Here is a 23,318-nt window from a genome sequence, read left to right on the forward strand (position 1 = left end):
CATAATCAACGTTCTGCACTCAGAGTGCCATTCACAGCTTTATTTAACACAATATAAATACTTAAGATGCTGATGGGAAGTCAAGTCTTGTTTTTTATCTCACTGAACCTACTTATGATCACTAAAGAATGAATGGAAGTAAATGCTGTTTCATTTACATAATGTGCTGTTAGTGTCCTGGGGGGGAGAACAAATTATTTTGGCTTTAATTTGAAAATGCTATTGTACTTTATATTTCTTATTTTAAGACCCCTAATTAGTCCCTTATTTATTTATTTATTTATTTATTTTTCCCTCCTTGGTTGTGAATCTGAAAAAAAAGAAGAAACTGAACAAAATAATTTCCTGGAGACCATTATTTGTTAAACTTAAACAGATTTATAACATTGATTAGAGTCCCCTTTTTAAACGATCCCTTCCCAGGTTTACAAGTGTTCTCTGCTAACATACACGTTCTTTAAAATTCAAGACATAACAATCAACATACAGTGTATTCGTCATGATCTCTTTACATCCACACAAAGAGCCGATACAGACTAGCCTAATGACCGAGTGCCAAGTTATTGGTTTATAATGAAACAAGCCAATGTCAGGGAATGTTTTCCTGCACTTTGCCTACCAAGCACAAATACACGATTCACAGAAAAAAAGAGAAAAACTGGGAATAGGCACTTCTGTTTTTTTTTGTGTGTATGTTTCATTAATTCACTTCCTCATGTTGTTCAGCCAAGCCTTGGACAGAAACCAAGCACACAACTCTTTTGTTCAAAGAGCATCATGTTAAGTTAAATGCCGATCACTATGGTTTCATGTTCACCAAGAACTTAAGCTTACGGCAAGGGGCAAACGCGGGATACATTAACACAAGATGGGCTGATTTTCTCCGACAGGGCACGGTACATGCTTATTACCACTGTCACATTTTCTTATCTTCTTCCTGACTTCCATTCCTTCCATATTTCATTTATCTGATCCCAATAATTTCATCTGAGCAGAGCCATACATGGACTACCACATTTCTTGCTATTACAATAAGCCCCATTGCTTATTGTAACAATTGAAAAATAAGATTAAGCCATTTAATAAATACAGCAACTATTGCATGTTTGAGAGAGATGTTTTTCTGCTAAAGACATTAGTTTAGAGTTAATAGTTTTCTGCTTATACTGTACATCAAAATATTAGTCCTGGGACTGTAGACACTGCAGATCAAGTCTATCTTGTTGCTGTGAAGACCCACAGACATTTTTTTCCTAGGAGCACTTAAGCAAGGCATTGAAACCAAACCTTTTATTTTTGGGAACAGGGCACTTCAGCAATCTTTTTTTTTTTTTAAACAACCAAGTCAGTCAGACCAAAATGTATTCATGAGAAACACAATGTCAAATTTTCCTCAGATGATGAGTTTCTATCTGGACGTGAGAGGAGAAACGTGAGCGCCTCGGAGACACTGGAGCAGTTGAGAGAAAAGTCAAAACACCGGACAATAAATACGTACAAATGGACTTATGTTAGGGCAAACTGTGTCATGGGTCTTATCTACTATGAGCCTGGCCAGCGCTAGTGACACCGGGGAAGGTCAGGCAGGGCGGGGGAGGGATTACAAATCATGGGATCATTCCAGGGGTTCAGTATGTAGCATAATGCACAGCAGGATCGGATCCATTCGGGACTAGGGGGAAAAGCAAGCGGACGCAAGCTCTGACAAAGGAGAAGAAGAAAGCAGTCAGGACCTAAACAATTTGGCTCGACCCCTTTTTTCTTTCTTTTTTTTTTTACCATAATTTTTTTCCCTTTCCTGGCCACTGTGACTGAAATGATGCAAGGCAGAATTATAGAACAAAAATCAGTTAGTGCTATAAAACTACAACAGGCTTGCCAATGTCTTCCACATTCTTTTTTTTATTTTCCTCCTCTCATTCTCAGTCTACCTCCTCTTCCTCTTGTACTTTCCAAAACGCAGAATCTCAGTCGTTGGTCGAGAGACACAGATGTGTGAAACGTGGTGTCTTTCTTCTCCAACGCTGTTTGCTCTTCCTTTCCCTTTTTTATTTTCTCCTTTTAAATTTCTGTCTGCTTTGACAGGAGGATGAGTGGAGGGTGAGGGAGGGAGGGAGGGAGTGGACACCGGGCTCCCCAGCGTCAGGCCCCACCCCCCTTTTAACTTGGTGGAAGGAGACAGGATGGTTGAAGGGCTGTGGTGGTGTGGATGGTGGAGTACTGGTGGGTGCTGTGGCGGTCTAGTTCCCACCGCAGCAGGCTCGAGTAGAGTGGGCGTCCGGGTCCTGGAGGTTGACTCCCCGATGCCGCGCTGCATGTGTAGGGTTTTGGGTGTCTGTTTTTGGCATCTTTTTTGCTACATTGAGAAGACATAAACAGCAGAAATATGACATATAAACCATTAGTTTTTATCCCAGTTGAATAGGTCTGCGTATCATTCAGAAACCTTCAATACCAATATTGTGACTTTGATACCAGTTCCTAAACAACTTTTTTTTTAATAGAATAGAAAGCCTTTATTGTCATTATTCACAAGTACACGGTACTTGTGCAACGAGATTGAAGCAATCCGTTTACAGCGTTGACACAAAAAATATAAGATTACAATATAAAAAATCCAAAATATAAAGTCAAAGATATAAAGTGTAGGTAGTGCAGAGAAAAAAAGAGTGGGGGTCGGGGGGTGCTGGCGCACAGTCCTGAGTCCGATTTTATGCCGATTTTATAAAACAAAAAAGAAATTGCACCTTTACACATTTGTCACACATCTTTATTTTTTTAGCTACTACATGTGCATGAAGTAGCGTTTTTCCTGCGAGTCTTTGTGACGCGTAATGTTAGACAGCCAATCACAGACATCATTAGATCTTGATAGAAGCATGCTGTCTTCTTATTAGCTCACTGACCAAGGAGATTTACTTCTTACGTATTTAAATTGTTTATTGAATCACGAGGCATTTTTCGATACCTGGTACTTAGAGGCAATTGGTTGGTGCCTAGAAAGTATAGAATTCAGTAGTCAACCCTACAATTAAATTTACTACAGCCTCTCTAACTAGAAAGTACTTGAATATATACATGCAGATAAATCACATAAATTCATGTTAAATTGTTTTTAACATTAATATCAGTTCCCCCAGCCTGCTTATTGTCCTATGGTCCCCCAGTGGCTAGAAATGGTGATAGGTGTAAACCGAGCCCAGGCATCTTGCTCTGCCTTTGAGAAAAAGAAAGCTCAGATGGACCGATCTAGAATATTGCCCCTTATGAGGTCATAAGGAGCAAGGTTACCTCCCCTTTCTCTGCTTTGCCCACCCATGAGAGAAAGCGAGACATCATGGCTTTCAAACGAGCAAATTGGCAGTCAATCAAGGTCACACCCCCAGTCTCCACCTTTTTTGGAGAATTGATTAATTCAACCGAGCCCTATCCGGGCACCAGACATGTTTCTTTATTCAGATATGTGCTGATATTCATCAGAAAATAAGTTTAATTTTAGGAGGGAACACTGAAAATATGTTTTAAAAATCCTCATATCTCAAAATGTCTGTCAATCCTTTCAAGGGTTCTTGATCTAGATCAGCATTCAAAATAAAATCACTTGTTCAATGGCTCGGGGCTTAAAGGTGGAGTCTGCAATTCTATAGAAAGATTGTTGATTATTGATTATTTTAATTCAAACACCCAAACAGATCGACCCCTCCCGTCAGTGCTTTTATAATTATTTGTTAACTGTCCCTCTTGCTCCCTCTGCCGTTCTCCTACATCCACGGCCTTTCCCCCTGTCCTGTGCATGAACACAAACACGGCTTTTGTTGTTTTGCGGGATTAGTGTTGTGTGGCTCTCTTTGAGTCACTTTGTTTGTTTCCCCGTTTACAGGGCCGGGGCTGTCTATGAACACTGGAATTCTTTCCCCCGCGGACACATTAAGCGGACCGTGAGGTGAATTGCTGAATTTGACAAAAGTGCATTGGATTAGAATCGCTGACTACACCTTTAAGTTTCTTCCCAATTTCATTTAAAGCACCCATATTTTGCTCATTCTCAGGTTCAAAATTGTATTTTGAGGTTGTACCGGAATAGGTTTAAATGGGGTCAAAAACAAACAAAAACACCATATTTTTGTTGTACAGCACATTTCTGTAGCTCATGTTTTCACCCAGTGTATTTAGGTGTTTGTTTTAGCTACAGAGTGAGACATCTCACTATCTTTGTTGGGAGCTGCCCATGTGCTGTAGCTCGGTAAGATCACATCAGCTAGACAACTCTTTCTACAACTTTGGTCAGTACAAGGCAGGATTATTTGGGAGACTTCTTCTAAACGAGGGGAACTTGTGGAATACCCTGCTGAACCAGGACATGGAAGTTGTTCTTATGGAGGTTATGGTCAACTCGTGTGTGTGTTGCACAAACACATACATATGCACAAACACCCTGGACAAAAGATATAATTTACTAAGTGAGGGTGATAACTCCTGTGGCCTTAATCTCATTATTTTTGTTTGTATGATCGGATACTCACCAATGGCCAGGAAGAGCTCATTGACGTTCATGGCCGTCTTAGCCGAAGTCTCCATAAAGAGCAAGCCAGTGTCTTCAGCATACGTCTGGGCTTCCTTTACCATACAACACACAAACAAATACTGATATCACATCGGCAGAAATACAAACATTAAAAGGGCTAAAAAGAACTTGAATGGTTCTTTAACATTAGCAGGCCCTCAGTCGAGCCCAACCCGTGACCACAATACACAAATCTTGGAACTGTGACATGGAGCTTCTGCAACAAACCGGTTTGTTTTGTCGGCTGGTTTTGCCAGGCACCCGCTGACTCATGAGTACTTTACCACCAGTATTTGTAAGCAGATGAACAGTTTGTGATAAAAATGTGAACTATTATCAAGTCTGAATCAACAGAAGTAAGTTTCCAGGATAAATCCTGACACTGTGACGATGTCAGGATGTTCCCCTCTCTTTCTACTCTGTGTGTGTCGCCGTTCTCAAACTGTTGTTTGCTTCAGGAATCAACAACAAAATTTGAGCTAGTAAGCCACACTCTGACAACGTTAAGTTTTCAAGAAAATCTGGATGTTGCAACAAGGCCGGGCTGCCTGGTTCTTTCGGGGAATGATTGTAAAGATTTACAAGGAATACATTGACGGCATTTCCTCTTTAACTGGGACATTTTGGGACTGATTGGAGGGATTGCTGGCGACAAAGTACACACGGAGATACACTGGTAAGGGATAATGAGGTGTAACCCTGTATCAGCTAATTTAAATAGCTCATGTTACTGTTTTACATGAACAGTTCACTTTATTTAATATTGTATGTGGCGTTTTTTCTAACAAACGTAACCTGACATCGCCATTTGATTACTATGCAACTTCAGAGAAATAATCTGTTTTGGTTGGTTGGTAAGGTATTAGCCAAAAAAACGGGGTGTCTCACTTCATACTCTACTAGTCTCCTCTCTGCCAGGTCGGCCTTGTTCCCGGCCAGGGCAATAACGATGTTCGGACTGGCCTGCCTCTGCAGCTCCTTCACCCAGGCCTTGGCTCTCTCAAAAGTCTCCTGCAAGAACACAGCAGCAGGTAAGATAAACCACCAACACACTAGGGCTGGGCAATATATCGATATAATATCCACATCGATACACAAGGCTAGATATCGTAAATTTGGGATATCATTAACTTTCATTTAAAAATGACTGTCTCCAGACAAGTACAAATCAGAAGTTTTGTATATATACACATGATCTAATAAGACATACATGAAATATTTAAGCAAAAGAAATTAAGGCTGTTCATCTATTTAATGACATTACATCTGACAACCTCATGTTTCATGTTCTCCACCTTAAATCATGACTCAGCCTCTGACATGGACAATTGCTGTGAAAGAAGGTGACTCAGCATCTTTAATGCTTAAGCATGGAATGACTACACCATTAAAACCTCAGTAGATAAAACATTTCATTAAAACCTCTGTGTGACCTACACTGTATATGTCAAACTAACAAACTCAGATTTCTATGTATATTTATAAAATCATGCATGAAAATTTACATTAAAAAAATTTGTTGCATCAAGGTGCTTCGATAATCGGTTTAGAAACTAATTGTTGGCCTCTGAATCGGAACCGAATCGTGAGATCCCCCCCAGAAGTGTGACACTTTCTTACTTTCAAGTCTACCTCCAGTGATTAGCTCCCTACAAATCCTTTTCTATATTATTACCATATCTGTGTCTGAAACATTAAACGCTTTTGCAGAAAATAACTAAATAACGCTGTAATATATTAAAGGAAAAAAACGTGCTAATAAAGTCCACTTGGGACCAACTACAATCATCAGATCTAAGGTAAGTCTTTTAGATCAACATGAGATCATGACATCGCGTTAACATACACGCCAACTTTCTTAAGCCAAGTGCCTTTTGTCTGCATGCATTTTGATGTATCTGCGTGTTTGTCTACGCTGTATACAGCGGGCGTACACGTACACGCCACTTGGCACGTTATCGTGAGTTAAATTTGTATTGCGAGAAGAAAGCGGCGGTTGAGTTTAGGAAAAGAACGGGGTTGGCTTTAGTAAAAGGAGAAAGCAACGGTTGAGTTTAGGGTCTCCTGGGTGACAGTCCTGTGTTTTACCCGTCCCCCCACCCTTACACCAACCTCCCTACGCAGGTTTTCGCCCTCTCATACAACTTGGATTGACTGGAATTGGTGTGTCATACATACGCCATTTCATGAGATAATAATAATAATAATAATGAATACTTTATTAATCCCACAAGTGCAAATACAATGCTTTCACTGTGTTATTACACACAGGCCTGAATAACACACACATGCATGAGAGATGGCAGAGTTAGGGGGTTGTCCATGGAAAGGTGCCCCAAGCAGTTGGGGGTTCTGTGCCTTGCTCAAGAGCACCTTCGGAGTGCCCAGGAGGTGAACTGGCACCTCTCCAGCTACCAGTCCACCGCCATACTTTGGTCGGTATGGGGACTTGAACCTCCGGTTTCCAACCAACTCCCTACGGACTGAGCTACTGCCACCCAGATCAGTCTGGGTTACATTCATTAGTCTCAGATGATGCCCAAAACGGCTTTGGTGCTGAGCCTAAACCTTATGATGGTAGGTAAAAACCCTGAATAATATTTGGGACACATTTTGTCACTATTGCTCAAATCTACATAAACAAGTAACTACTCAATTTAATTTTTTTATTTTATACTTTACCGGCTTGGTGATGTCAAAGACAACGATAGCAGCCTGAGCGCCACGGTAGTACATCGGAGCCAGGCTGTGGTATCGCTCTTGTCCTGCCGTGTCCCAGATCTCAAACTTCACTGTGGTGTCATCTAGACACACCGACTGAGCCAGGAACGCAGCTGGACATGAAGAAGAGAAATGACGGGTTACAAGCTGCATTGTTGCTTCCCTCTTAGATAGTCTCGATTGAAAACACACCTCTACTCATCATACTGAGGCCAACCATAACACACCATCCTTTCTGCGTCCTTCACAAACAAACCGTTTTTATTCATTCTCTTATGTTGCTGCGGGGTTATTTATAATCACTGCTTTACTGCTGTTTTGTTACTGTCTCTTATTTCTGTGTTCCTTTTAATAGGTCCTCTAAGCAATGTCACATGCTTTTTAGGCTACAATATTTTTTGTCACATGCAGCAAACGTCTACTCGCTATCCTCTAGCTGCCTGTCGCCTGAACACACCAAAAAAAAAAGTCTCTGTAGACTGTGTCAACCTGCACAACCCAAACATAACAGTTTCTTCCAGTGTTCCAGCCAATAACTGACAACAAGGATTTGGGGTTGGAGGGGGGGGGGGTTAGTGCGCAGAAGAACGGAAAGGAGGGAGAGGGGATCAGGAGGAGGGAGGGGCGAACTACTCTCGTTTTGTTGGAAAATACTTCGAACATCAACAACAAGTAAGGTCACCAAACATCGCTTAGAGCAACTTTAATTGTCTCTCTCTCACTCACACACACACACACACACACACACACACACACACACACACACACACACACACACCTCCTATGGTTGTCTCCTGGAACTCATCAAACTGTCCCTTGACGAAACGCAGCACCAGGCTGGATTTGCCCACAGCCATGTCACCCAGCAGCACCAGCTTAAACTGGCAGATCTTGGTTTGTGGTAGTGTGCCGTTGGAGCGGCCTCCACTCCCTCTGGAGCTCATACCGGCCCGCGTAAGAGACGGCAGGGGGGCTGGGCCTCCTCCCTGGGGTGGAGATGGGTGCTTCTGGGATGTCAGTCACTTCCAGAGTGTAGTCAAGTCTGGCCGATCGGTGTCTCGACCTCTCTTCGCTCCTCGTTCTCTCTGAATGAAGAAGTGAAAGGTTTTGTTTTAGTGCAAGGTTACATAATACCTCACCCCATGTTCAATTTGGTTTCTTCTCTGGGCAAAATACACTGGGATTTCTAAGGAAGGGTGGAGATTTTGTTGGCAGGAATAGCAAAAGAAATGTTTTCATTGCAGAATCATGAATCTTCATTAGCCAAGTATGTGTTCACACACAAGGAATTTGACTTTGTTTTTTCATTTCTGTCAATGTTAAACAGAATAGACTCGCAGCTTAAAAACGACTGCAAAGGTAAAACAAACAGCCGCTGCATTCCTCAAAGGAAACATGAAAAACTCACTTTTCCAGTGCTGGTATCTAGAGTGTCTACCAACCCCCATTCTGTGAAATAAATCAACCAAGTCCGTTTTTGTGGGCCGCTAAGATCCGAAAATCTGGGATTTAACCAGCCATTCAGATTTGGCTCCTTTTTCCTATTACCTCGCTGTTACACGTACATGGTTATTTTGAAAAACTGAGACATTTCCCTTCGTTTACACGCAAACAGAGAATTTGCCTCTGAAAAATGAATCTTTCTAAAGATTCCACCGAGAGTGGAGATTTTGGAAAACTTTGTTTGCACGTTTGCATGTAAAATGAGACAAACGGAGGTTTAGGCAGCCGACGTCAGAGTATGCGCCAGAATGTGCACCCCCGCCAAAAGTTTACATTTTCATTTGGCTATTTTAGGGATTCTGATTAGCTAACGTGGGCTTGAGGTTCTCGTTAAACTGCGCCCTACAGGTTTGGCATGCTCTTGATGGCATATATACACACACATGTAAACATAGCATATGTCACATGCAGGCTCTTTAAAATATACCCCCCAATCTGAGTATTTCCACCCACTGCTTGAGAACTACAGGTGTGTTCCAATACCCATACTACCATCTTATTTTTCTGAGACACACACTACAACGGAGCGCTTCATACAGTGAATTGATAGAGGTATAGTATGACAGTATGAGAAAAAGTTTTTGTGAACATTAAAACATGTTTTAGTAGAAAACTAGTATAAACCTGAAAACATGTACATGTCTCCTTTAACACCTTAATGTCTCCCCTGTGTTCACCGATTGAGCCACTGAGTCATGTTTCAAATGATTGCAGGTTGCAAGTTTGGTCCCATTATCATGCAGTGAAACTTGAGCTTTACCAACAGGGATGCTGTGCCTCAGATTGCTGTCTCCTTCCTCGTAGACATCAATGCTAAAAATCCATCACTGCAGCAAAATAGTCATTAAAACCCTTGTCTGTGTCTTACAGTCGTGTGTCTGGCACCCCTGCACTCTGTCACTGTTAACGTTAAGGTTACTCCCTCGGTACCGTTACCTGTTCTCACATCACCAGCCCTCCTTATCTTGCGTTATGTGCAAACTGGACACCGCTCCGACCACTATGATCGGATGAGAGATAACTGAATATATATTTCGACGCCCAATTAAATACACCAATGCTAGCAGTTGGGCTAAATAACACATAGCTACTTAGGGGAAAATATAAAATAATATTCACCGTATATACTGTCGTTTCAGCAGCGCAACTGTCGCAAGCTTGACTGTTGACAATTTGGCTAAATCAGCTGGTAAAAGAAAACGTTAACGCTTCCTGTAAATTGGCGCATGCGCACGAAGTGACGCATTGTCAAACCTGTGAAGAACGAACAGCCCAACTGGACCCTCAGTGACACATTTTTACAATCTTCAGTTTCGACCTAATGTACTAATGAGGACGTTTATCATAGTTTGTTTTCAGCCGAAGAGAACGATATTTCATTTACAACAAAAACTGTAAAATCAAGGTCCAGCCAGGCATATTACCGTCGCATTTACAAATATAACCCTTAATGTGTAAATAATCTGAATGGACTTTGGAAGGGCATTCACTGACTGAGTCTTAAAGAGTGGCCTCCAGGCCGCAAGGGGTGCCCTAGCCTAGAAGAACAGACAGCAAGTCACTCGGAAGTCTTTAACACATGAATGCAAGAGCCTCTAGTCTTTAAACTGAGTTCCTATGGCGCCATTTTGACGTTAGCAAGCCATCACCTGCCATTAGCTTTCCATTGACTGACATTCATTTTGGCGCCACTTTGACAAGTGAATAACTTTACATCTGAACAGTTTAAAAACATGAGTTGTCTGTTGTTTATTTCTAAATAAACACGAGAATATATAAAACGCTCCATTGCCTTGTAGCTCACGTTTTGGCTCCGTAGCAGACGTTTTTGTAAACATAGGCTAACGATTGTGTCATAACCACGCGATTTACTGTCTCACTGTAGAGGAATTACCGTGTAGTGTGGTATAAGCTCGCAGACAGTTTGGACTTCCATTAGCTGTTTAGTTTAATTACTAATGTTAACTAGCACGTTAGTTAGCAATAATTAGCCTGTGCTTATGTTATCTCCTAACATATACCTACGCTCTCTGTCTCTGCTGATTGGTAAAGATTGAGTTTTCTGTTGGCACAGCTACCAGAAGAGTTACAACTTTCAGACAGGTTCCCAACGTCACAGCTACGTCGTCAAGCTCAGTCGGAGCCTGCGCAGTAACGCTCAGCCATCACCGGAAAAGAGCTTCAAATGGTCTTCACTGGTCTCCGTCTAAAGCAACGGGGTCCATTGGTCCATTTCTTTAACTGTCCATGATTTTAATCTGCGCACTCCTCTCAACACTGATAACTTTCATATTAATTGTGTACACTCGAAGTGCTCACCGGCATTATGCCAACAACAAACCGAAATAAGCAGGGGAGGGACACCGCAGTAAGTGATTTATTGACTACAGTTAGCAACACTCACACTTCAGCTACCTGTATCTTTACTTGAGTATTTGCATTGCATACACCGGTATACTTATACTCCTATAGTTCATAGTGGAGTATTGTAATGTTTACTCTAACATTAAGCAAGTATTCACATACGAAACATGACCTTATAAGATATGTAGCGTTTTATAGATTAAACTACCTAACAGTGAATACAATGTGGTTAGTCTCAGCCTACTACAATATTTACTGCTACTTAGCTAGCTACCTACTCGGTAGCTAGGCATTTACACCTTTGTACTTGTGTGACAATCTTGAACTTACGCTTTTGGGCACACATGTACAGCTCTTTTATTCCTAAAAAACGTCATACTGTAGCCTACATGTTTTTAATAATATTAAAACTATTCTCAATTTTATTCTTCTTGACGTGCAGTACTTTTTATTTTTATAATGCATTTAAACATAGAGGCAAATTTCTGTTATGTGCAAATTTACTAGGCAATAAATCATCAGTAATCCAATAATTTAATGCAAATGCACCAAATTATTGTACATTTTTTTGAAAGTTAAAAAGTCTTAACATGAATCCAACACATTATTAGCAAATACAAATTGGCCTATTTCTAAAAAAAAGCTGGTGATTGGCTTACTGGCCTATTTTAATAGCTTAGTATGATATGCACTAAAAAGGTATGTATAAAGGCTTTAAAAACTTAATTTTATACAATATATGTAGTAGTGGGGTCTCTGATCTCTCTCAGTTAAGGGGTCCTTGATATAAAGGCTTTAGGACACCCACACGTTCTTGTAGGACCAGTTTAATATGTAACTTATTTTTTATACAACATATGTAGTTGGGGGTCTCTGATCCGTGTCTCTCGGTTAAGGGGTCCTTGGCACAAACACTGGTCACATGTTGTGGCTTTCAGAGTTATGATGGCTCTGTGTTTTGTTGTTGCTTGACTCAGGTACAGGGGACCAACGACAGCAGCGTGGTGAGCAAGGTGTCTGCTGCAGCGCAGGGCTACTTCCAAGATGTCTTCCTCCAACACTTTGTGTGCAAAGCGGCCAGAAGAGCCCCGCTCATCAACAGGTCAGCAGGGATCTAGTCTCTCTTTGCCAGACCCTTCTCCAAACCACTGCGGAGGAGGGTCTGGCTACTCCACATCCAGGATAGGAGAAAAACATGCTCTGCTTTATCAACATTTCTTTAAACCAATCACAATCGTCCTGGGGCGGAGCCACGATGCCGCCGCAAAACAACCTCAGGAAGGAACCTGTTTTGGTGAAACGTGTACGTTCACAAGTAGTTTTAGTCGTGCAACAGAAAACTTCGTAACCATCACCAAAACTATGTAATTGAGAAAAACGATAATTTTGCACAATACTGTTCATATTGCATGTAAACGCTTCTTTTATCGTTTGCTTTGACTGAAAAAAAAAACAAAAATAGTTCAAGTTGTGAAAGTATGAAATTTCACAGTTCAACTGTCAATTTGTTTAAGTTCAATAAATGCAACATCCTTATAAAAGTCAATAGTTGTTAAATAGTGACCCAAATAATCAGTATGACTTTCTTTCCATACCCCCCAACTAAGATGTATTTCAATTTAATAAAAAGTAAAAAAAAATAATGATAGACTAAACCGCAACAAATTTGGGATGTTTTTATGAGCTATCAGAAAATATAATAATAATATCATATACATATATATATCACGGTTTCTTAGAGCGCAATATGATGACCCTAAATCGTATACAGTTGAGTATGGAAGGTTAAAATAATCTACTCTCCAACTAAAACTTTGAGTGATCTGATATTGATTCATAAAAATCAGAAATCGGTCTTTCAATATTTACCTTTTCACCATGAATGTATAAGTAAAGATTCAGGGAATTATTGGCATTACCCAGGCTTGGTGTATGATGAAAACAGTATGTTTTGAACAAATGAAAGTCCTATTATTATGTTTTAGGGGCTACTATGTGCGCTGGAGAGCCGTGGACTACTGTGTGAGGAGGTTCCTTCGCGTCACTGACTACTGCCCAAAGAGACAGGCGAGTTAGCAGACTATTGTGTGTAGAAAGTGGGAAAACGTTGCATCTGTTGTTATCTTCCCCCTTTTTGTGATTAGATTCTGTCTTTGGGTGCAGGGTTCGACTCTGCGTATTTTCGCCTCCACGCAGATGAAGCGCTGGACAGGGCCGTTGTGTTCGAGGTAGATTTTCCTGATGTCACTCGCCGCAAGGCCGCCCTGATCAACTCTAATAACACGCTGAGGGGGATGTTGGACCCCCATTTACCTCCTTGTACAGGTTTGTCATTCCTTTCACACATTTCACTCAGATCCAAAGAAGATTTGTCTTTGTCAGGTGTCATCGAAGTTCTGTCTATTTCAGAAGTGTATGTCTGCCTGCGTGTCTCCAGGGCCTGAACATGTGTCCAGTAGTCAGTACCATCTGCTCGGGGTGGATGTTAGAGACGAGTCCCAGGTGGAAGAGGCTCTGAGTGCAGCGGGGCTGGACTGGGCCGCCCCCACCCTCATTCTTTCTGAAGTGGTGCTTACCTACATGGAATCAAAATGGTAAGTATGCCATTTTGGTCAGTTTAGGGGACCGGTGGTCGGTGTTGACCTACTGGGAATCGGCCGAGCCGCCACCCCTCTCTCAGTGGATAGAAAGGGTTATAGCACATCTCAAGCTTGAAAAACGTAGAGACTCTACAAGGCTCGTAGCAAAAATTATTCACAATCTGGGAAGCCTTCCCCTCTTATTTTGAAACATGATTGTACCCTGCAGTGAGTAAAGGTTCACCCCACATCCTATTCTTTTGTTTCTATCTCACTTTATGTGGTTTTATTTGTATGCTATGTCTTTTTTCCCCCACTCTTGTAATAATTACTGTGATGAGTAAGGGAGTTGGAAAATAAAAATATTTAGGGGCTCATAGCAACCCTTTTGTGTATGCATAATATACAAGCTAGGACTTTAAAAGTGTGTAGTTTGTTCTTCCATAGACCATACCATATAATATTAATTATAAATTATAAATTATAAATTATTGTTATTATCAATAATATAGGGTCTATGGTTCCTACATTTCAACGTGAGCTATGATTGTACAGCTCTAATGATTGTGTGTTACATCTTGTGTGTCTTTCAGGTCGGATGCTGTCATTAGTTGGACGGCAAAGCTCCTCCCACAGTCCCTCTTCGTTATGTACGAGCAGATCCGTCCGCTTGATCCCTTCGGTCGGATCATGCAAGATCATTTCTTGAAACTTAATTCAACTCTACACGCCCTACTACATTACCCGGACACTGCTGCACAGAGGCAGCGGTTCCTGGACAAGGCCAGTATAGAAACGACTGCATCAACTCTCATCTCCTTCATCTAAAACGCATGCGGGGTTCTTTCATACGTCAACACTGCCACTAACGTTTACCCGTCGAGCCACAGACTAAAGAAACTGACCCCACCCAAACTAGCAGTCAGTCCAACTGGCGTTGAGATGCTCGTAGTGCTAGATTTGGTTTATCAAAGACGCTAGCAAAGCATCACAGTACAGAAAATACAGCACAGACGACAGATAGGCTGGACCTCCGTCTGTAACTATTTATACAGTATCTTTAAATGTTACACAGAGTACATTATATGAGCACTATATTATATCATATGCTCATATACATTATATGAGCTCTAAATTTCTTTAGAAACTCTTATTAAAAGTTATTGTCGTGTTAGCAGGGCGTCAAGGCTATTCGGCCTATATACTTATTGTTACTACATCTCGTTATTTTTGCTGATTTCTCTTTCTTTTTTCTGTTTTTTTTTTCTTTCTATGGAGTACACGTAAACATTTAAACAGATACCATAACCCAGACATACTGTTTCTCTCATCCACGCTCTTGTCACTTCCCGTACCGTTCCGAAAAGTCTACCCCACATGACTCCACTCTTCATCCAAATTATGGATAGATTGCTTTCTTTTTATTTTCTATCTCAATCTTTTAAATGTGTTTGTTTTGATTTATTTATATTTGCCTTTTTTAATGTATTTTTGATTATTTGAACTTTGACTTGTCCTTAAGTGCCATGAAAAAGGCCCATAATTTAAATATATAATTAATAGAGGGTGTCATGGTGTTTTTGTCTCCAGGGCTGGGAGCAGTGTGTGTGTCTGGATATGAATGGCTTCTACTTAGGGCTCGTCCCTGAGGAGGAGAGGGGCAGAGTGGAGAGCCTGGAGCCTTTCGATGAATATGAGGTTAGCTGTTGAGGTGTGTTTGCACCTTCCTATTTTGGGAACTTCAAGGGTCAAGGTGGAGGCTGGGGGTGTGGCCTTGAGCAACTGGCACTTTACTCGTTTAAAAGCCATGATGTCTCTCTCTCATGGGTGGTCCACATTCTCTGGGCGGGCAAAGCATAGAAAGGGGAGGTAACCTTTCCCCTCATGACCTCATAAGGAGCAGGATTCCAGATTGGCCCATCTGAGCTTTCATTTTCTCAAAGGCAGAGCCGGATACGCAGGACCATTTCTAGCTGGGGGACCATAGACAGGCTGGGGGAACACCTATTAATGTTAAAAACCTCATAAAGAGACATTTTCATGCCATGGGTTCATGCCATTTGGTACAGGTCCTTGCATCACACTATAATCATTTAAAAAAAATTGAATATGTTTCAATGAAAATGAGAATAATGATCCAAAAATGATCATTCCCTTCAATTTTTTGATTCAAATCGCGATCGCAATATCAGTCAAAAGAATCGCAATCGCATATTTTCCTTATATTGTGCAGCCCTATAATGTGCGGCCCCACTGTATATCTTGTCCACCCTCAGGAGTGGCACCAGAAATGTTCCCACTACTTCATCCTTAGTGCATCTCGAGGCGCTTTGATGACACAGGCTTTACTCTCGCAAGCTCCAGGTAGATATCACTTTATTTCCCTTTTATAGAAAACCACTGCCCCTTACTTTTCAACTAACAGTTTCTTTTGTCCCAGTATCTTCGTTGCCATCCATTTGCCCGTCTTGGAGCCCCACAGCCCTGAGTGTGCAGACCATACCAGTTAGTATGGAGGGTCTGGGGATGGCTTCCACGCCGGTGAGCCCGGGGCAGGTGCTGCTGACAGGAGGCTCTAGCAGAGGAGGCAGGGGGCCAGTGGCTAGGACCCTCCTCTGGGGCCAGAAAGGCTGGAGATCTGCTAGTGTAGAACCTTCAGTTGATTTGGGTAAGAGGACTTGCTGCTTCTTATTTTTTTTTTTTTAAGAGAAAGAAACATAGTATGTAGTTTTGAGAACATTTATTGTGCAAAACTGTAATGATTCAACATAATGTTAAAGTTAAATAAAATTAAAGTAGGCCTACATTAGTTGCAGAGACTTTAACAAAGAAAAAAGTATTGGGTCTCTTTCCTTTTTGCACACCCTTATGAAAGGCACTAAACTCCATTATTTTATGTCCTTCATTCCTAAATGCCACACAAGATGCAGAGAACAGGAAAAAAACGTAATCTTTTTAGTTTAAAGGTGCTCTAAGCGATGTTGGGTGACGTTACTTCTTATTGACGTTCAAAGTATTTTCATACAAAAACGAGACTAGCTCGCTCCTTCCTCCTCCTCATCCCGTGTTTTGTTGGTGTTTGTAGACCCTGGGCTGGCCACAGAGAGCACGTTTTCTGGGGACAGGCAGCCATCAGATAGTGAGGAGATGTTTTTTACAGTATGTTCAGGGGACAGGCAGCTAGCGGATGTTTGCTGTATGTGACAACAAGTGTTGTATCCTAAAACAGGTGACATTGCTTAGAGCACCTTTAAGGTAAACAAAGATATTGCTGGTGCCATAAACACAGATGCTTAAGCCTAGTTCAGCGCTCTCTCTCTCGCTCTCTCTCTCTCGCTCTCTCTTTCTCTGGGAATTATCAGATACTAAAGCCTAGTTCAAAAGTGTCAGATAATAAAGCTTAGTTTCTCTCTCTCTCTCTCTCTTGCTCTCTCTCTTTCTCTGGGAAGTATGCTAAAGTATGGCAGGCCCTCCGACCTCCAAAAGGAGACAAACAAACAAAACAGTCCCTTGTCGTGCAGCTGTCTACACTCCTTTAATCTGTAGAGGCAAACATAATTCTACCTTAACAGGTTTGGTTAGATGAGACTGGATGAATCGTCTTGTCCACTCACCTGTGATCTATGAATGACTTGATGTTGTCCAAGCCTTCCCTTTGTGTCATCAGACCACAACTTGGTGTTTCCAGAAATTCCACGACAATGCCCATTACTAATTTTTTCTTCTAGTCGTGTTATCAAACTTGCAAGTAAAGTCTGACCAATTGAGCCTCCAGCGTGAACAGGTGGTTGCTGTGTTGCCTTCTGCCAGGTGTTCGACTCTACCACACCGCTACCTCTCTTCCCGGAGGAGGTATGGTGGTATACGGGGGTCGCTCATCTCCACTCAACCCAATCAGAGGTCTTTTCAGAGTAACCCTGGACACCCGCGGCCCCCCTGTTCCACACGACTCAGAGGACCGAGACACTGTGAAACTTTGTGTAGCGCAGATGGTCTGTACGGGGCAACCACCAGCGCCAAGATGGAGGCACACTGCTACTACTGTCAGTCACAAAGGTGAGATGAAAGAGGAGTTCCTTTTGATCTTTTACTTTACAGGGTACCAGGTCTTGCTTGGGGGTGGCAGCAGCTCAGTCCGTAGGGAGTTGGGTCACTGGTTCGAGTCCCCGGACGGGCCATAGTGCAGAGTGTGGACTGGTAGCTGGAGAGATGCCAGTTCACCTCCTAGGCACTCCCAAGGTGCTCTTGAGCAAGGCACCAAACCCCCCTCAACTGCTCAGGGAGCTGGTCCAGCTCTGGCAGCCCACTAACTCTGACGTCTCTCCATTAGTGCATGTATAGGACCTGGAACTAAACCAAGTGTAAATTGTAATTTCAATAAAGAGTATAAATTATTAAGTTAAGTTGAATTTTTTAGTTTTTAATATTCTAAAAATGAGGCCTTTTAAAAGTATTGAATTTTGTTTTCAAAGGTCTTAAGTTTTTTCTTATCCTTTGGTAGGATTAAATCAATGTCGTAACATAAATAAATAAATAGTTGTATTATTATAAATATTATATAAAATAAATAAAAAATAGTTTCATAGGCTAGAGCTCTAAATGCGACAGATATTTTATTGGAATTACAAACACACTTCACAAAAATGTTTTTATTAAATTCAAGTAACTTTACTCGGTAAATACATCAATTCTAGGGCTTAAAATCCATAGTAAATTTCCATTATTTGACCGTAAAGTTGGAATGAAATTTGGTATACAAGGTCTTAAAAAGTCTTGAATTTAACATGGAGAGCCCTGAGGGTTACCCTCGACCTACTTATTGTACCGTAAAGCTCGCTCATGTGTTTTGCAGGAAGAGACTTTCTGATTGTGTTTGGTGGGAAGAATGAATCCGAGGCAGCTCTGGGTGACGCCTACTTCCTGTGTCCAGACCAGCAGCACTGGACTCAGGTCAGTCCCTATCCATGTGTAATATTTATAAATAGGTGCTACTAGAGCTTTGGTGATCTTGTATCTCTCCACTTAGAATTACATTGAACAGGGTTGTAACTGTTGGAGCTATTCATTATTTTGTTATTATTGGAACTATTCGTTGTTTTGTTATATTTAATTTCAGTTTTGCTTGTATTATACAACTACATAAATTTGTTTATCATTAGTATTTCATTTGGGTTATTTTTAGTATCTGTTAGTTCTTTTAGTTTGACGGTACCAGGCAGCCTCAGCCACCAGGTGTAGTACACTTATGGGTGAACAGGGATGTGGGAGGTAGACACCGGGGAGGGCTGACGTCTCATTGTTTTCTTTACCAGAGCCTAGAGACGCCATTGCTTCTTTGTGTGTTGTGTTTTTTGCCGAGATATTGGATTAATAATCCTCCCAGAAAGCCATCTCTGGCTGGACAATGAACGTTTTTATCTCTGCGTAAGATCCGCTCCTTCAGGGCCGTAGTGGCTGTTGGACATTGAGTTTTTAATTAGTTTTGTTCAATCTGAGGACAATTTCCTAAGTAACTAAGTGGCACTTTTGAGCAAAATTAAGAGAATTTGTGGCATTCACCAGCTTTCTCGTACTTTAAATTTGGACATGTGGTCCAGACCTGTTTTACGAGTCCATAAAAGCTGTAGACTGTGCACATTTGTCACTGCAAACCGCCTGGGGTTTTATACTGATTGCAGTCGGAGTGGCTCAAAGAATACACTTTTTCTCTCCTGTAGCCAATCATTGCAACACAAAAATCTTGGAATATCCAAGATTTTTGTGTTGCAAAGTTCCCACCGAGTGGTCTGGGCGTAACGCGAGAAGAAAGAACCAGCCATTAGGAGAGGAATACTAAAATGTTCTTGCGTGAGTCTCACTGTGTGTTTGTATATTATTTCCAGATGCCGGTAGAGGGCTCAGCACCGGAGGCCCGCCATACACACTCAGCATGTTCATATCAGGGAGGTATGGTGGTGTTTGGAGGACTGGACCGAAGAGGATTACCACTGGGGGACACAGCACTGTTAAGACCAACGGACAGAGGCTTCTCTTGGGAAAGAATAGAGGTGCAGCCCCCTCCTGTTCCCAGGTCTGTTATGTTTCTAAGTTTTCACGTCATTCAATTTATTAATACCAGGGTTTCTGCGGGTCTTAAAAAAAGTCTTAAAAGGCTGAAAATGTCAAAATCTAAATTTGTATTCCTAAAAAGTCTTAAATTTGTTTTCTAGGTCTTAAATTAGGCTAAATGGTTTAACATTTTCACATTTGAAATGCTCCCACAGCCCTTTAAAAGGATTTTTCCGTGGTGTTATTTTTCTTTCTTTCTTTTTTTCTTTCTTTCTTTCTTTCTTTTGCTAAACCAAATATAATTTGTTGTGTTACGAGAATGAGACCAAAATGCAACTCGTATAGCTGTCGAGTGCAAGGATGGGCAAGTCTGTTTAGCAGGTTTACCCATGTTTCTGGACTCTGGAATTGACGAGGGTTTTTTGTTTCTGTTTTTTATTTTGTGATATTCACAATGGTCTTAAAAAGGTCTTGAAAATTCTTTAATTTGCCTTGGTGAAACCTAAAGAATCCCTGAAACAAAGCCAAGGTTTTATTTGCATTGTTTCAGGTACTCTCATTCTGCCCATGTGATTGGTGAAAAGCTGCTTGTGGTTGGTGGAGTTTGGCTGCATTCAGATGGTGTACCAGGTGTCGTCGTGATCAACCTCACCACGCGCAGCAGTGTGGAGTTCAGCCTGGACACGGTCAGTTTACATACTGTACATTTAGTCCTGCTTTGCCAGACCTTCCTCCAAAGCATGCTGGAAGAGAGTCTGGCTAGTCCACAGAGCAATCAGGGACAGGATGAAAACATGCCCTGGTTTAATGGCATTTCTTTAAACCAATCACAATTGTTTTGGGCAGTGCAGATAAACCGCCGTGCCGCTGCAAAATAGCCTCAGGAAAGAACTTGTTTTGGTGGAACAGATAGGACAGATAGTCTAGCTAGCTGTATGGATTTACCCTGCAGAGATCTGAGGACCAGGTAACCATAGTCCTCATAAATCCACCAGAGGTTAAAAGGACAAGCCCAAGGTTTAGTAATGACAGTAGGCTAGTAGTGGTCATAGTGAGTGAAACGTTACGTGTGATGGAATATTGTGTTATGTATCCGGACATGTTTATTAGCTGTGTAAAGTTATGTGTGATATCACAGTAGTAACACAGATTGTATTCTGATCCAAAGACTCTGAGATAAAGGACACTAAAAGATTATACCCTGAACACTTTCCATTATAACCAAAGGTTAATGAGTAATTGTGTTAAATAATCGGGACTTCAACATTAACCAAAATGATCGTGATTATTATGTTTTTCCATAATCAAGCAGCACTAGTCTATCGTTAGCCAGCTACTCAAAAATAGCCAAGGATTCCAACATTGCAAAAGGCAACAAATGTTTTAAAACGATTACGTGCAAAGGGTGAAGAAGTCAAATTTATTTAAACAGCTTTTTGGGATCTGAATTGTTTTAAAGGTACCGGTTTGGCACCGGAATCGTATAAATCCAAACAATACCAGACCCTATGTAGGACTCTGGGTTTGCTGCCTGAAGAGTGGCATCAAGTGCCAAGTGCAATGCGTTGTCATTGATCATGGAGCCTCAGGTAGGGTCAGATCTATTAAACAAGACACTGTCTGATAAATGTCTGTGTTGTGCTGTCTCTAGACGTCGGTGCCTTGGCCTCTGCTGCTCCACTCATTCTGCTCTGAGCTGACAGACTCAGAAGAACCAGAGCTGCTCCTGATAGGAGGGGGAGGAAACTGTTTCTCTTTTGGGACTCACTTCAACCCTCAGCCTGTCACTGTGGACCTCAGACCTGCGCTGGGATCAAGTAGAGTGTTTCTATGAAAGGGTTAAGCCGCCCAAATCAAAGACTTAAACTGTGGCAGTCCGAACTCCAACCATCAGTCATCTCAGATGGCATGAAATGGATAAACTTGAAATTTGGCAAAGTTTGAGTAGAGCTTACTTCTCCGGACACATGTTATTGTTACTGAGCCCCGACATATTTTATGTCTAAGTAAAGCATGATGTATGCTTCTGCGTTAAATTGACACTGCGGGTCAAATCACGCTTATACAAGGGCACAAATGGTTCGAAAGACATTAAACAATTCATGTTTGGAAAATCCAAAGAAACGTCTGCAGTCTGCTTTTACTGGGCAGGTTTTTTATTTGTGAGACCACAGTTCAAAATCACAAAATAGTCAAATAAAATCATTGTCAAATATCGACTTTTTTAGTTAAAGTTTTGGATGGAGGTTAAATCATTCAGTGAAGCGCCTAAAAGACTGGACCGTGGGACTGACGGCGCCCCAGTCTCCCGGCTTGCGGTATTCCCCCTTCTCCAGGAAGTACTGGCGTCCACGGTAGTTGGGGTGCTCGTAGAAAACCCACCAGCCGTCGAAGATCTTACATGAGTTGACCTCCCTCCAGCGGAACTTCTCCAGGAGAGAGGGACAGTCCTCTGTGGCCTCGAAGGCCTGGCCCCCGAAGTCTGCCTTCTCATACAGCTGCATCTTGTACAGAGCCCCACTGGTCTGGAAGGTGACGGGAGGAAGGGGGGGAGATGGCAGGGGTATGGGAGTAGGTGACAGGGGGGTTAGAGGGGGAGATAGGGGGAGAGGAGTTGTTTCGGGTTGGGAAAGAATAGAGAAGGAATGTGGTGTAAGAGAAAAGGGGAAGGGGGGGATATATTGGGGGGTGAGATTTGCATCCAATAAACAGAAAATATGTTTGTTGAACTGCATGTATCAGTGGTAGGATCGGGCATTGTGAACCGCTTTCTGCTTGGAATCCTTTAAAAAAATTACGATTTCAATGTGATATTTTTTTGTTATTGTCACGAAATAGTTTTGAATCCAAACATCGGTACAAAATTTTACACGTGCAAGTTTTGGTTTCCATAGCAGCCATCGTACTTCTAGGTGCTTGTTGTGTTGCAGCCATGGTGCACAGTAAGCAATGTTTTAAAGTCTGGGGGGGGGATTTAGTTATGACTGAAAGCATAACTAAATCCCCTAATTGAAGTAGACATAAATTAGCCGTCTATATGAAGATATGCCAGTGTTGAAGTCTTCGTGTTGATAGAGAAAGCCAACCAACACAAGTTCACAACGGCGAGTGAGGGATCCACCACATCAATAACATAAGTTGCTTCCCATCACCATCTCTTCTGTTTGGCTGCCTTTTATAAAGAGTGCAAAACTGTTAACATGCAGCTTGTCCCAACTGGATAGATTTTTGGATTAAAGTGGCGTCCCTGAATCTGCCTGCAGGCTGTGGGTCAGCTGGTCTAAAGCCCGATCATACAAATGGACCGAGGTCACGTGTTGGTCTTCATCGACAAAGCCCTGCAGATTCTGGTAGCATCAACACCATAGCGTGACCTCTGTGATGTGCCCATCCATTGGTTTTTACTGTCCCCTGCACTCACTGGGGCTTTTATCAGTGTGCCTTTTTGTGATTAACAAGTTTTATTTTATTTTTTTAATGTTTTCGACAAAATACAAAGCATCTAACTCGCAACATAAACAAATCATCCCTCACCACTA

At 41.7% G+C, this 23,318-nt stretch overlaps 3 protein-coding genes across 5 annotated transcripts in view; 1 reads left to right on the plus strand and 2 right to left on the minus strand.

Moving 5' to 3' along the window:
• Positions 1 to 1,896: 1,896 nt before the first annotated feature.
• Positions 1,897 to 10,057, minus strand: rab5b (RAB5B, member RAS oncogene family). 2 transcript variants are annotated; one of them, XM_034885912.1, is made up of 6 exons: positions 9,908 to 10,057; positions 8,064 to 8,370; positions 7,247 to 7,398; positions 5,453 to 5,575; positions 4,524 to 4,617; positions 1,897 to 2,356 (listed from the first exon to the last, which is right to left on the minus strand). In XM_034885912.1, the coding sequence occupies exons 2-6, from the start codon at positions 8,227 to 8,229 to the stop codon at positions 2,241 to 2,243; spliced, it is 651 nt and encodes a 216-aa protein (XP_034741803.1). In that variant the 5' UTR covers positions 8,230 to 8,370; positions 9,908 to 10,057; the 3' UTR covers positions 1,897 to 2,240. The 2 variants fall into 2 exon arrangements, with proteins under 2 accessions (XP_034741803.1, XP_034741804.1); XM_034885913.1 differs by having other exon boundaries at positions 8,064 to 8,366; positions 9,908 to 9,922.
• A 1,035-nt stretch (positions 10,058 to 11,092) lies between these two features.
• lcmt2 (leucine carboxyl methyltransferase 2) lies at positions 11,093 to 21,809 on the plus strand. 2 transcript variants are annotated; one of them, XM_034885878.1, is made up of 14 exons: positions 11,093 to 11,156; positions 12,130 to 12,254; positions 13,138 to 13,219; positions 13,297 to 13,477; positions 13,590 to 13,746; positions 14,325 to 14,514; positions 15,322 to 15,429; positions 16,008 to 16,095; positions 16,172 to 16,399; positions 17,542 to 17,787; positions 18,584 to 18,681; positions 19,614 to 19,801; positions 20,330 to 20,465; positions 21,431 to 21,809. In XM_034885878.1, exons 1-14 carry the CDS (start codon positions 11,115 to 11,117, stop codon positions 21,611 to 21,613), a joined length of 2,052 nt encoding a protein of 683 aa, XP_034741769.1. In that variant the 5' UTR covers positions 11,093 to 11,114; the 3' UTR covers positions 21,614 to 21,809. The 2 variants fall into 2 exon arrangements, with proteins under 2 accessions (XP_034741769.1, XP_034741770.1); XM_034885879.1 differs by having other exon boundaries at positions 16,181 to 16,399.
• A 197-nt stretch (positions 21,810 to 22,006) lies between these two features.
• The window catches only part of crygs2 (crystallin, gamma S2), a 4,532-nt gene continuing 3,220 nt past the window's right edge, over positions 22,007 to 23,318 (minus strand). Inside the window, exon 3 of the mRNA XM_034885960.1 lies at positions 22,007 to 22,304. Within this exon, the coding sequence (XP_034741851.1) occupies positions 22,032 to 22,304 (273 nt within the window). The 3' untranslated portion in view covers positions 22,007 to 22,031. The remainder of the gene's footprint in view (positions 22,305 to 23,318) is intronic.

The sequence above is a fragment of the Etheostoma cragini genome, chromosome 11 (genome assembly GCF_013103735.1).
Source record: "Etheostoma cragini isolate CJK2018 chromosome 11, CSU_Ecrag_1.0, whole genome shotgun sequence".
NCBI classification, from domain to species: Eukaryota; Metazoa; Chordata; class Actinopteri; order Perciformes; family Percidae; genus Etheostoma; species Etheostoma cragini.

Bases quoted from the DNA above. Each gene is read 5' to 3' on its own strand.
- lcmt2 (XM_034885878.1), top strand. From the start codon at position 11,115: ATGCCAACAACAAACCGAAATAAGCAGGGGAGGGACACCGCA. The intron at 11,157-12,129 runs GTAAGTGATTTA...TGCTTGACTCAG, and splicing joins AGCAGGGGAGGGACACCGCA to GTACAGGGGACCAACGACAG. The intron at 13,747-14,324 runs GTAAGTATGCCA...TGTGTCTTTCAG, and splicing joins ACCTACATGGAATCAAAATG to GTCGGATGCTGTCATTAGTT.
- rab5b (XM_034885912.1), bottom strand. From the start codon at position 8,229: ATGAGCTCCAGAGGGAGTGGAGGCCGCTCCAACGGCACACTACCACAA. The intron at 7,399-8,063 runs GTGTGTGTGTGT...CTTCATGTCCAG, and splicing joins CCAGGAGACAACCATAGGAG to CTGCGTTCCTGGCTCAGTCG. The intron at 4,618-5,452 runs GTGAGACACCCC...TGTATGGTAAAG, and splicing joins GGAGACTAGTAGAGTATGAA to GAAGCCCAGACGTATGCTGA.